General features: G+C 37.2%; 1 protein-coding gene across 1 annotated transcript; it reads left to right on the top strand.

Annotated features, from left to right (window-relative positions):
- The first annotated feature begins 8,754 nt into the window (after window positions 1-8,754).
- LOC107761315 (ubiquitin-conjugating enzyme E2 5-like) lies at window positions 8,755-13,569 on the top strand. The gene is made up of 6 exons (XM_016579538.2): window positions 8,755-8,980; window positions 9,073-9,152; window positions 10,057-10,171; window positions 10,286-10,338; window positions 10,443-10,571; window positions 13,273-13,569. Exons 1-6 carry the CDS (start codon window positions 8,937-8,939, stop codon window positions 13,401-13,403), a joined length of 552 nt encoding a protein of 183 aa, XP_016435024.1. The 5' UTR covers window positions 8,755-8,936; the 3' UTR covers window positions 13,404-13,569.

Raw genomic sequence — 13,569 nt, 5'->3', positions numbered from 1 at the left:
AGCATGAGTACATGGGTTGGTATCGCAGTGTTATCCGACTTCTCATCGGGAATCCTGTTCATCGCGCTGGTGGTTGGTACGTTCCATACGCCGAGAGGCATGAGGCACTCGTATATTATTTGTTATACTTACTTATAATGTTACATTACTTTAACATCCTTCCTTAATTAATATTTTATATGATATGCAGGCTATTGGCTTACACCAGTTCTACCACTTGGGACCGGAGATGCTACAACATACAGGCGAGAGAGCGACAGTTGTGCACGAGCTTGGCCGTCGGGTTACCGATCTTACTGTTGCCACATTGAGACGTGCCCGAGAGGATGCGCGCCTAGGATACGAGGCTGCTTATGTGCCACCCGTGAAGTACCACATGGGCCACAAGTGGCCCCAATACATGGTAGACGTGGTAGGCGTGGCCAGAGAGGAAGGGGGTGGCCCACGTGATCGTGGTGGTCGGCGAGCACGGGGTCCCCAGCAAGGGGGCATTGAGGCACCCATGGAGGATATTAAAGATGATCAGCTAGGTGACTACCCTGAACCACACGATGCTCCTCATTATATGCCATCACTCAGCCTTCAACTATCACCAGGGACTTCACAGTTGACCCTGTCAGCTCCAGTGTTGATCGCGGGCACGACCATTACGCAGTATGATTGGGATTAGTAGTTTCTGATCGTCTAGAGCCATCGAGGGTTACTGTTGATCGTCTGATATGGGAGGTGCATAGTGGGCGATGGTTGAGTTATGGCTCATCACCGATGGCTATTGAGGATCTTTCAGGCATAGATAGGGATACATCACATTGGGGCGAGACGTCACAGCCTTCATCTATTCCAGTGCACCTCGATGTTCCCACAAAGCATTGTGTGGCTACTCAGGCGCAAGTTTTTTTGTATTACTATTATTTTAATTTATTTTTACCTTATAGATTAGTCAGTAATATCTAAAGTGTTTATATTTTTTTAAAGATTTTGTCATCTCTCGTCAAGGAGGCCACATTGTGCGATACTCCCTTGTCGGAGATGGATGATCTTATTCACGAGCCCGCTGAGACCATGGTATGACCATTAAACCTTTTTGCTAACACGTACGTTAGTATTTTATATTTCATATACTTAAATATCTTATTATTTTGTAGGTTACTGATGGTCCAACGACCGCTTATACCGAGCCTGCCAGCCTTACTGACGATCATGATGCAGTGCATCCTCCGATAAAGAGGCGACATGATGAGGATGATCCTTATAGCGTAGCCCGGCGGGATGGGATGCACCTCAGTCCAGCCAATGCTTTAAAGTATACAGGTTGTGGGACTCATTGATATGTATTTTGAGTTGTATATATGACATTAAATATATAATAGTAAAATTATTGATGTTTTACATAATTTGCGCATGTATTTTTATTTTTTGGATTATTTATTAGTTTAACACTAGAACACAAAAAAAATAAGATAGATTAACATAAATTTAAATTCGTTAAAAATTACAGATAAAACATGACTCATACAACATAAAAATAAAAACTACACTTAACGCATCCATGTGTTGTTTAGTCACTATCGCCCATTATTCTATGCTTCAACCACTGAAATTTTTCTTCCAACAGATTATTTTCTTCTTCTGCCTCTTTTAGTTTCTCCTTCACTGTCGCTAGTTTGTTCTTGCAGTTTCAAGATCTGGAGTTCGTACTCACTGGTCAGATCTCAAATATTTAGCAAACATGATTTGTAGTATTCCTCGTTAATGGGTTCATCATACCATTCTTCAAAACCACACTGATTTTCGTCCTACAAATGGGGATGATAACAAAAGACTATTAATTAACGTGTTAAAAAAATCTATTAACCAACATAACTTTCAATAATAATAACTTACAACTTGTTTACACATCCAACGTCTATGTCCTAGATTGAAATTTGACCAACAAGGATTCATAATCGCACGTTTGCCACAGTAACACCTTGGTACGTCATTGCGTCCAGACATGTAATTCTCGAAATTGAAAAATTTATAGAAAGTTGTTTTCTTCATTTGGTTATGCCGCAAATATTAATGCAAAATGTGCGGGATTTTTAAAGGTAGCTAAGAGTGATTTTAGATTACATAACGCATATTGGTGATGCGCTACGTTTCGTGTGCTAATGATTCTTTACGGTACAAGTTGGTGCAGATTTTTCAAGTCGACAGCTTTTTCAGGTCGACATGATAATACACATAACACATATTGGTGATACGCTGCATTTCGCATGCTAATGATTCTTTACAGTGCACGTTGGTGCAACCCTTTCAGTCGACAGTTTTTCAGGTCGACATGACAATACACATAACGCATATTCGTGATGCGCTACGTTTCACGTGCTAATATTTCATTACGGTACAAGTCGGTGAACCTTTTTCAGGTCGACATGACAATACACATAACGCATATTGGTGATGCGCTATGTTTCGCGTGCTAATGATTCTTTAGGGTACAAGTGAGTGCGGCTTTTCAGGTCGCCAACTTTTTCAAGTCGACATGATAATACCCATAATGCATATTGGTGATGCGCTACGTTTCGCATGTTAATGATTCTTTAGGGTACAAGTGAGTGCAGCTTTGGCAGGTCTACAACTTTTTCAGATCGACATGACAATACACATAACTCATGGTGATGTGCTACGTTTAACATACAAGTTCGTGCAGTTTAGTTCTTCTTAAGTTGAACCAACATTCCAGTATTCAAAAACCATTTCCAGAACCATTACAACATCCATTTCAGAAATGCCACTAATATTTAATAAGTGGTTTAAAAAGAGGCAAAAAGGTGAAGGTAGTTCAACAGATCCACATGGAACACATCATAACACAATCGATCCCTACCTTAAAAATAATATGCTAGGTTGCTATACTAATTTTGTTGATGACAAGTGGTATGATGTTATATGTCCCTTGGAAAATAAATCTATCAATACACATACTAATCTCAAAGTTGCAGGGCATATTATTGAGGGCGAAGCATATTCTACAAAGCCTGAAGGTATGCGAATTTGGGGCGAAAACCTACAATGGGTTCCCTTTACTAAAAAAGGTGTGATTATGAAGTACTATGCCACTGGCATGAGCTAGCTGTACCACAAGCACTGTTTGCAACCTTCCAAACAAACACACACAAAGATGAACTAGAAGTGATTCGACATTTGATGAAGTATATTTTAGAGATGAAAAAGGCACTAACCGTTCATCATACACTGGATGATCTTAACTACTTGCAGGGAATTGAGGATCAGTATTAGGATTTATTAGAAAATGAAAAATTACATAGAGACATTGATTATCATGTTTTTCCAACAGTTGTCGAGTGGGAGGGACTACCTAAGTTTCTACCGCAGACGTTGGACGTAAGAGTCTCATATTATTGTAGAAATCAAGCAAGTGGTCTTATTGATGATAACGATAAAATACAATAAATATGTGTCAACTGGGGCCTAGATTACGATGCCCTCGATCTGGACGGGTGCGTACAAGATGTTGACGAAGAAGATGAAGATAATGACAATGAAATAGTGCCACACAATGACGATAATGGTGAATGAAAATTGTTATTTATTTCTTGGGGAATATTTTAAATTGTTGTACTGAATCTTCAATACTAAATGTCAATTAGATTTAACCCTGTTGGAAACATAATTTTATTTCAAAAATATTTCAAACTGAACCTTTATAGATATTTAGTACCACAAAAATACTGCAACAAAATACTAAGTTTATCCTTGATAATTGGGCACATTGGATGAACTGCCACTGGGAGCTAAATTACCACCGCTTCCCAAACCAACTGAAGGACATTTACGGCGATCGTGTCCTATTTGGGAATATATGCCACATTTACGCGCATAAATGGTATAACCAACATCCATTTAGTTCTGTATCCGTGTTCTTTTTTGCACTTGTCGTTGACACATATAATCCTTGTTACACACTATTTTAAATGGTTCTGGCGGCCAATAATGCTCAGCACCCACTGGTTGGAGGTGGCCACTATAGGTGTTTACGTATGCAGCAACACTATATTCTTTATCAACGTACCTCGTCGCCGCAAAACTGGTATGTTGAAAGAACTCCATGTCATGTGAGCATGGCAAGTGATAGATCGACCATTTCCCACACAAACATAATCTTCTAGATTCATTGATAGTGTGGGTATTTTTATTGCGATTTTGATGCAGACCAGTGCGAACTTCAAAAATATTTCTCTCGCTGCAATATTGCAAAATTATATGCCATTGTGCTCGCTTCCTATATTTCGTAAATCGTTTCATCGGTTTTGGCATAAATTCAACACCCCTTTTCATCAATGATGATGCACTTATGGATCTTTCAACAAACCTCTCTACCATCTGCTTGAATGACATCCGCACCATAGCAATGATAGGCAATTCACGGGAAGACTTAAACAACCCGTTGAATGACTCTGACACGTTTGTAGTCAAAATTTATATCTTCTACCACCATCCTTATGCAAAGTCCACTTGTCAAGTTCATGTCGCATCAACCAACGATAGGCTTCTGGGTCTTCCTGCCTATTCAAGTCCATTCATGTAAGCTATCCACATTAAATCATGTAAGCTCATATTCAGATGAACCCTCTGGAAGTTGGCCTTCAAGTTACTAAAAAAGTAACAGTGGTAGGCATACGGTTCCTGCCATGCACGCAAATTCTATACAGAACTTAAAATACCACCATGTCGATCAGATATTAGATAAATACCTGAACGTTGTTTGACAACGTGCTCCTTCAAGTGGTTCAAAAATAATATCCAAGTCTCTTGGCTTTTATTGGCACAAATAGCAAATGTGAGGGGAAATATGCTTCCATTAGCATCTACTGCAACGACGATCAACAACTTAATATCATACTTTCCATAGACATGAGTGTCGTATATGGATATTTACCGGCCGACAATGCACAAAACCATCAATGGCTGGTTTAAATACCCAGAACACATATCTGAATATGAATTCTTGCATTCCTCTACTCCACTCAAGCTTCCATTCAACAACAGTACTGAGATTAAAGTGTTGCAATGCAGCCATGTACCTGGGTAGAGCGGCAACAGACTTATCCCAGTTACCATAAATAATCTCAAACGCACGTTTACGCCCGAGAAATGCCTTTCTTTTGTTGATGGTACATCCATATACCTGGTGGACAAATGTTATACACTCTTTAATCTTGTACCTTATGGACGATTCAATGTGTGGAATCAAGACAAGAGAAATCAAGTCAGCATTCAAGTTAAAATAATTCCCACTAAATGTGTCCATATCACAAGTGTGGGTGCCAATGTATTTCCCCACAATCCACATATTTGTTTTCAACTTTCTCTCAAACAACATCCATGTACAACCTTGAAACCATCTACGACAAATAACCTTGTATACTTTCAGAGATGACTCATGAACCTCGATCTCGCGACACTCTTTTATGTTGTACATTCGCACCGCCCTGCTTAGACGCGCTTTATCAGCAAAAAAGCATATTCTTTGACAACACTGTTTGTCTAGATTCATCCCACATTGTTGTCCGAATGTCATCAAGATCCCTTGTGAAGGCATCCACATACGGCATACTAGGCAACTGATCAAGGTACGAAATCCCCCTTGAATGAAAGGGCATATGTGACTCGAATACTCTGGGTCTAACGGGAGGTGGAGTCTGCATATATGGAGCATGCTCATTAGTGGCATCATGCTCCCTCGACAAATCAGGTTGCTCATTCTCATTCTCATCATCATCACCCTCATAAGGGAAGGGTGTGTCATCTCTAGACTTATCAGCATTGTTGTCATAATCACTATCATCTTCATGACTCTGTGCATCTTCCAGATATTGATTAAATCATTTTCGGGCAATTGAGTAAGGACATGACCTTCAATTTGCTCGTTTTCACTACACAATCAATAAAATAATAAGTTTCTCAAATTCATCCCAACATTATATAAAAACTTTATCTCTTAACTTACAAATCATAATCTGTTGATATCCCATGATGCACATTATCGAGTTGTTAATGACTCCCGGATAGACCACCATGATCCAAGACACTAAAACTGGGCATATTCCAACTGTCTGTTGGTTCATAACTTTTAAAATTCATATTTGGCTGATACCCCCTTTGGAATATATGAGTGTTAATACAAATATGATACATAAAAAAAATATAGTAATACAAAGAAAAATTAAAATTTACCACTCGACGTGTGGATTATGTAAACTTGGGGAGAAATTATGTCCTCGCTCCTCATTCGCCCGTGGAGATAAGTTTAGAGCTGGCCAAACTGTTTCAAACAGAACCTGTTCGGATAAAATTGCTCCAAAAATACCACCCGGTGATTGAGGTTATCCCTATTTTGCGGAACCTCAATATTGCGAATGTCTTCAGACTTGACATACATTTCCAATATTTTTTATCAAAAGAAGTTCCCGGTGTTCATCCGGAGTCCTCAAAAAATATGTCAGAGTTTCATCGTCTTCGATGTTAAACTCACCATAACAAGCAACCCCTTGCGAAGTAACAAAATATGGATATTTTCCGGTTACTTTAATATTAACCGAACGTTTTCTCACACTCATTTTTTACATAACAACGAAACCAATCTATCGTACTCCATTGTAAGTGGCAACTTAATAATACACTGTGGAGAACAACTATAGTGTACCGAGTTATTCTCCACGACAACCTCACCCCCCCTCCCCCAATGTAATGCAACCCTAATTTTTCGCTCTTCGGACATTATGACAAAATGCATAAAAATGTAAGTAAACAAATATTTCGGAATGAGTAAAAGAAAATAAAAAGGATGTAGAGGACTAACCTATCTTGAATGAATTTTTAACGAAACAATGAAACTCCTTAAATAAGAAAAAAATCAATGTGGGGTTCAATAATTATGGGTATAGCGCACTCATTATAAGCGTTATATATGTAGCGCAATAAATGCATGCGCTACGCCCACCAATTATTGGTGGGTCAATCAAATTCAAATATAACGCATGTGTTGCATGCGCTATACTTTAACGGACAAACATGCCGTTAATGTATAGCGCATTCAACTCATGCGTTATATATAAATTGGTCATCAATTGATTTTTTATTATCTATTTTTATGCTTTGAGTCCAAATAAACAGTACTTTGGTTCCGGACTCCACTCTTTGTATTACACTCGAAATAATAGGTCTCTGAGAATAATTATTTAATTCTCGAATATTAAGAATTGACTCTATAATTATCTAACTCACAAAGAGCCTTAAGTGATCCACACTAATCCTTATTAGCTGCCCTTGTTTAGACTCTAATTTTTTCGTACTATATGTTAATGATTAGTTAATCTCCTTACATCGCCCAAAGACAATTTCAGTATTTCTCCTATACACACAAAGAATTTTATGAACCGAAGAGACTTTGTAATTATGCTCCTTCAACAATATTTAACAACCATTAGATTTCGCAAAAAGTGAAAATATTCAAATGATTTTAGAGTGTCACTGAGCAGATTCAGAATATTCAACATTTGTAGGCTTGAGAGCAAACCAAAAAAGAGTACAATTTTTTAAATTCCTTTTGTCTCCACGGTTCTTCATCTCTCAAATTATTAATTAGTTTACTTCTAATTTTTTTTATCTTATCCTACTTATCCAATGCCTACTTTTGTTGGAAAACTCAATTATGCTCACTACAGTGGGAACAATAAACATATAAGTAATGTATGCACAGGTTACAGTGACAGGTACGGATTCAGAATTAAAATTTAACGAATTCAATTATTTTAGCATGACATTCATTATAATATTAAAATTATAAATTTAAATTTAATATTTATTAAAATTTTAATAAATTTTTATCTATAGATTCATACTCTGTCCGAAGTTATGGTTTCAGTTTAATTCATTGACGAAAGAATAGAGAAAGATTGTAGTGGATTTGTTTCAAGATCGTGTAATGGTGGCAATGCCACATGTCTAGGTGCTAAAAGCAGTGACACACCTAGTAAATTGTAGTCTTTCTTAATACCTTCGCCTAACCAAAAAGAAAGAAATTGTATATGGTTTCAAATATATATATATAAAATCTTTGATATGTAATTTCAATTTCTGTTCCATGGAAAGTGAAACCGAATATATGTTAGGATATTTTCAAAAGGGTTAATACTCAACAATATTCCATGGTTAAACTCTGATTTGGATATGATATATTTGTAATTTTAGTTTCTATAAGAATGATCATTTAAGAATTTAAATGCGCTATCACAAAGCTGGCATTTTATGATACATCAAAATTTGACATTAGGAAAAATAACTACGGTATATCTTTTTAGATATAGTCTATATATAGTATTGATTGATGGTTAATATAACAACTTTTAGAACTCGTGATTTATTTTCTTTAATAGTGGTAACGAAGGAAATTTTACTAATATTTTAAATTTGAAAAGGTTAAATTTCTTGAGTAACTTTCATGTTTAACCAGATTTTATGCGCCTTTTCATTAATTCTTGTTATCTATTACTTTCGTCCCAAGTCATTTGATTTATCTTATGCTTTGACATGTCACAATTTCAAGAAAAACGAAAATTGTTATACGTTAGATTAAAAAATGAAAAAACGAAGAGGGTCAAAAGTGTAAAGACATTAACAGTACAAGGACTCAAAAGTGCAAATTAGCCACTGGAAAAATAGCATAAGAAGTCCCTCCTTTTGATCATTCATGTCTGAAACCGCCCTATTGTTAGCTCTCTGAAGAATTTTCTCTACGTTTCCTCTTACTTCTCACACCTATATATACCTAATAAAACCCATACTCTCAAATCCCAATTGCTGTTAATTTCAATCTGTAAAAGCAAAAGAGGAAAAAGAAAAGAAAAAGGAAAAAAGGAGTAACCAAAATCATGTCTTCCCCTAGCAAACGCAGAGAAATGGACTTGATGAAACTGTAAATTTTGAACTCAAAATTTAATCTTTTCTTGATGGGTATTTTTTATTTTTATTTGTGTTTAAATGGGTTTTTGTTTTGTGAAAAAATAGGATGATGACTGATTACAAAGTAGAAATGATCAATGATGGAATGCAAGAATTCTATGTGGAATTTCATGGTCCCAAAGAGAGTAAATTCTGTTTCTTTACGCCTTTTTTTTTTGCTCACTTTTTTTGATTTTTTTTTGTGTGCAAATGCGTATTTATGTGTTTTTATCTGAGCTAGGTTTCTTTTTCTTGATTCTGGCTTTGGTCATTTATTTGGTTAGCTGTGTTTAGCTTATATGTCACTGATTTAGCTGTAAAAATAGGAACTTTCACTAAAGAGAAGAAAAAGTAGGCTGCTGTGAAGTTCAATTTTGCACCCAAAAAAACTTGATTGTCTGTGAATGTTTTGGTTCATATTAAGTTGTTGAGCACTATCAGTCCATCAACTATGCTTCAATTCTAAACTAGTTGGGGTCAACTATATGAATCCCTTGTATTTGCTCCAACTCTATTCATGTCATTTCATTCCTGTTGTAGAGTACTGATCACATTAATTAATGTTCACTTGCGAATTAGCCGTTTGAACTACATTTGGTAAAGAATTTTTGGGAGTTGTTTTGTTGCTCTTACTCAATTTTAATTATTTTTTATTGCAAATTAAGAACCCTGTTTCCAGGGGCGGAGCCAGAAGGTTGGAAATGGGTTCGGCCGAACCCAATAGCTTATGCTCAAACGGTGTATTTGTGTCAAGAAATTCTCTAAATATGTATAAAAAATTAAATATAGAATCCAGTTATTAGCACTTGACCGTCGTTCCGAAATCCAGAACTCATAAAGTTGAAATCTTGGTTCCGCCTCTGCGTGTTTCTATGTCTGTCTTTGGATTAGATTTATGTATTTTATAGTTTACTGTGGCTGTAGTGGTAGTATGCGAGATTGTTGATTAGTGTCAGCTGCTTGCTTATTGAGATTGTTTTTGGAAGTTTGATCACAAAATGACCGTCTTTACTTGTGTCTAACAATGTTGATTCTTGATGCTTACAATAGGTCCTTATCAGGGAGGTGTGTGGAAAGTGAGGGTAGGGCTCCCGGATGCCTATCCTTACAAGTCGCCTTCCATTGGTTTTGTCAACAGGATTTACCATCCAAATGTTGATGAAATGTGAGTGGTGCTGAGACCTATCTTGCTTATTAGCTCATTTTCTGGCACTGAATGTGACACCTGTGAAAGACACTTCATCCTGAATCTACATTTTCATGTTCTTTAAATTTACAGGTCAGGTTCAGTCTGCTTAGATGTTATCAATCAGACCTGGAGCCCCATGTTTGGTAGTTTGACATTCTACAGTTCTTCGTGCTTCTAAGTTTCTTTTGCCCGTTCGAGTGATACTTTTGGGTTCAACAATTCATGTTTATCTTTTTCATTTTTGCAGATCTTGTAAATGTTTTTGAAGTGTTTCTTCCCCAACTTCTTCTGTATCCTAACCCATCAGATCCTCTGAATGGCGAGGCTGCAGCTCTCATGATGCGTGATCGTACTACTTATGATCAAAGGGTGAAAGGTAAAAACCTTCAAATTATCAATCTAGCACTCGCAGTGGATTTGACTTGTGTGATGCCCTGAATGGAACATATACATATTTTAGTTGCCTTGCCTATCACCAAATTTTGTTTGCACGCTTAGGATGTGATATAATGTGTAGCTTGAGTAAGCTCATGTGATATATTTGAATGCTCTTCCTGAACCTTTTGGGTAGAAAATTGGTGTTTGCCAGGAATACTTTTAATTTGGTTTGACTTGTATCCCTTTTGTTATCTATAAATAAAGACTTGTATGATTTTTGATAACCCATAAAGACTTTTATGTTAGTATTGGAATAAGTATGATATAGAGAATGTCTAGTTTGAGAGAGCTCATAATTTGCTGTAAAGACAAATTTGGTTATTAATAGTGATTCATGTAGAGGACCTCGCCTAGCTTGGGATTGAGGCATTGTTGATAGTAGATAGTATCGCCTTTCACCTTAATGCTGTAAAATCATTGATTGATGAAGATCTGGTCAATGCAGCAAAGAAAGTGCCCATGGATCATTGATTTCCTGTAGTTGGGCCCAGCTGAAAGATGGAAAGAGCAAGAGATCCTCAGTGCTCATCACAACTTATTTTATACGCAGTGCTTACGCAATATTGCATGTGTATGTGTATATATGTATATGTGCACATTGTATGTATGTGTGCTACGAGCAAGCTAGCTAGTCCAGGTTGAAGCCTTGCCACATGAAACAGGCTGTGCATATGCTAATGCTAGCCTCCCAACCTGTTTTGTGGCCATAGTCCATGGGAGGCGCAATTGTGGTCGGGAGAAAGATAAGAAGATGCAATCTCTGTACGTACAAGCACCTAAGTACTATGTGCCAGGGTGCAAGGAAGCGTGTAGGGTTTTTGAGCATGTGACCATGGGTGTAGGTTGTGCTAAAGGAGACTCAAGGTAAGAGTAGGTTATGGTTTTACTAGAGACATGAATGCCACATCGGCAGCTACTAAATGTTGCAAATTGCTATCTCATAGACCGTGATAGACGGAATAGAGGAATGATTTTAATATATCTGCTCCAAGTAATAGGGTCTTTGCTATATGACATTGAAGGTCAGGAAAAGACGAATGCAGCTTGTTTGAGACAGTTTACACATGTATAGGTGGTGTGAGGATAATGGTCGATTAAGGAATTGTGTGGCAGATGGAATTTGAAGGTAACTTGAGTGTGGTGAGTTAGGGGCTGTTGGATGCCCAGTAGAAGGGTACAGAGTTACATGATTTGGTGTTAAAATGATTGCCTTTGTGAAGGTACTTACTACAATGTTTTGGTGGCAAATGAAAACCAAGGGAATTGCTTCATTTGTGTTGAGTAAGTTAGCAGACAAGATGTAGTTTGAAAGGCAAAACAAAATCAGAATCTATTTAAGCTTTTGAATCAGATGATGGTATGTCCATATATCCTTTCATGTGGTAAGAAATATAAGAAAAGAAACTTATTTTATGGCCATAGTTCTCATTCAAATGTATCTGCTAGATTTGGAATTAAATCCAAATGTAAATGGGATATTTGGCCATCTTGTTACCTTTAGCTTAACTTTGCCCGTTTTTCCTTTTTATCGATGTGTCTTGTCGCTCTTAGCTACTGCCTCCAATCTACACATGAGAGGAACCCTCTTTTAAGTCCAAAACGAAAGCTCAAATAACCTGCATGATGTCATCTCTATTCAAGTTGTGTAGTTTTTGGGTTATCTCAGTTTTCCCTTTCAAAATATATAAAGCTTCGAATTTGGTTCCTGGGGAATGTATGGTTCATCCCCCCGGCCCCCCGGACCTACTGTGGCTTCTGGCATTCCTGGTGGAATGTATGATTCGTCCTTCAGGGTACACATCCTGCATGACCTTGACCTTCAATACCAGGGCTAAAGATTTCTATCCTTAACTGAATGATTTTGGTTAATGCCCAATTGCTGTTCACAATCGCCAATATTCCGACTTCTTGGTGTGCCCTTCAACTTTACTATAACGTTGATGCTATGCCTTTGACTTCGGAACGACGACTGCTTTTCTGGCCTTAACTTTGGCTCTTCTCTTTGCCGTTATGAACCTTTCTCTCATCTGCTCCCATCCCTAACTCTCCAACTTCCCGGATCTTTTCTACCAGGTGCACGCACTATTAAGGGGTTATGTTGGAAACGGCTTAAAACAACTTAGCGAAAGCACAGCTATAAGCACGAACTCAGTACTTCCATTAGTTGAAAAAAGATTGGAAGCATTTCTTCCACTAATTAAGATATACTATATCGCTTATTCGCTTGTCATGTTGGTTGCAAGGAGACTATGTCTTTACCAGAATATTTCTTGATTCATTAGAAGACAGATCTCCACTTTAACGAAACTCAACAGCTATTATTTCCTTTGTTTCTACTGATTGCTTTCCTAATTGTCCATTAGATACAAATGTTTGTACTTCCTTATCCAAACACTTTATTCTGTTGAAGAATTAAGTAGTTGGACTGGTTGGATGCTGTTATAACACTTTTAGGTGCTGTTTTTGCTCTTTACCTTTTCTATACCTTATTGCTCCGGTTGAAAAAGTTCGACTGCCCATAGCGTACTTTTGATGTATTCAACCTTGTGTTGAGGTTACCCGCCTTCCTTTCCAAATTATCAAAAAATTTACACCAGTTTAAGTTGCCTCATTACTTATGGTATAAGATATATTTTCAGAGTATTGCGAAAAGTATGCGAAGAGTGAAGATGCTGGGGCTGTACCTGAAGAAAAATCTAGTGATGAAGAGGGGAGTGAAGAAGAATATGCCTCCAGTGATGAGGAAGTTGCTGGCAAAGCAGATCTCTAAGGGATTGGAATTAGGGACAATATTAAACCCCTCCATTGTCTGTACATGATATCAACTTCTCTTAAGATAAACAGTTCACTTGGGAAATAGTTCTGTTCCTTCTATCGTTAAATTTGTACTGCTATTGTGATTACATTGTGTCCTAATTCCTTAAAAGTTCATCTGA

This window comes from Nicotiana tabacum, chromosome 23, assembly GCF_000715075.1.
Source record: "Nicotiana tabacum cultivar K326 chromosome 23, ASM71507v2, whole genome shotgun sequence".
Classification (NCBI taxonomy): domain Eukaryota; kingdom Viridiplantae; phylum Streptophyta; class Magnoliopsida; order Solanales; family Solanaceae; genus Nicotiana; species Nicotiana tabacum.
This window is presented reverse-complemented; position numbering and strand designations above follow the sequence as displayed.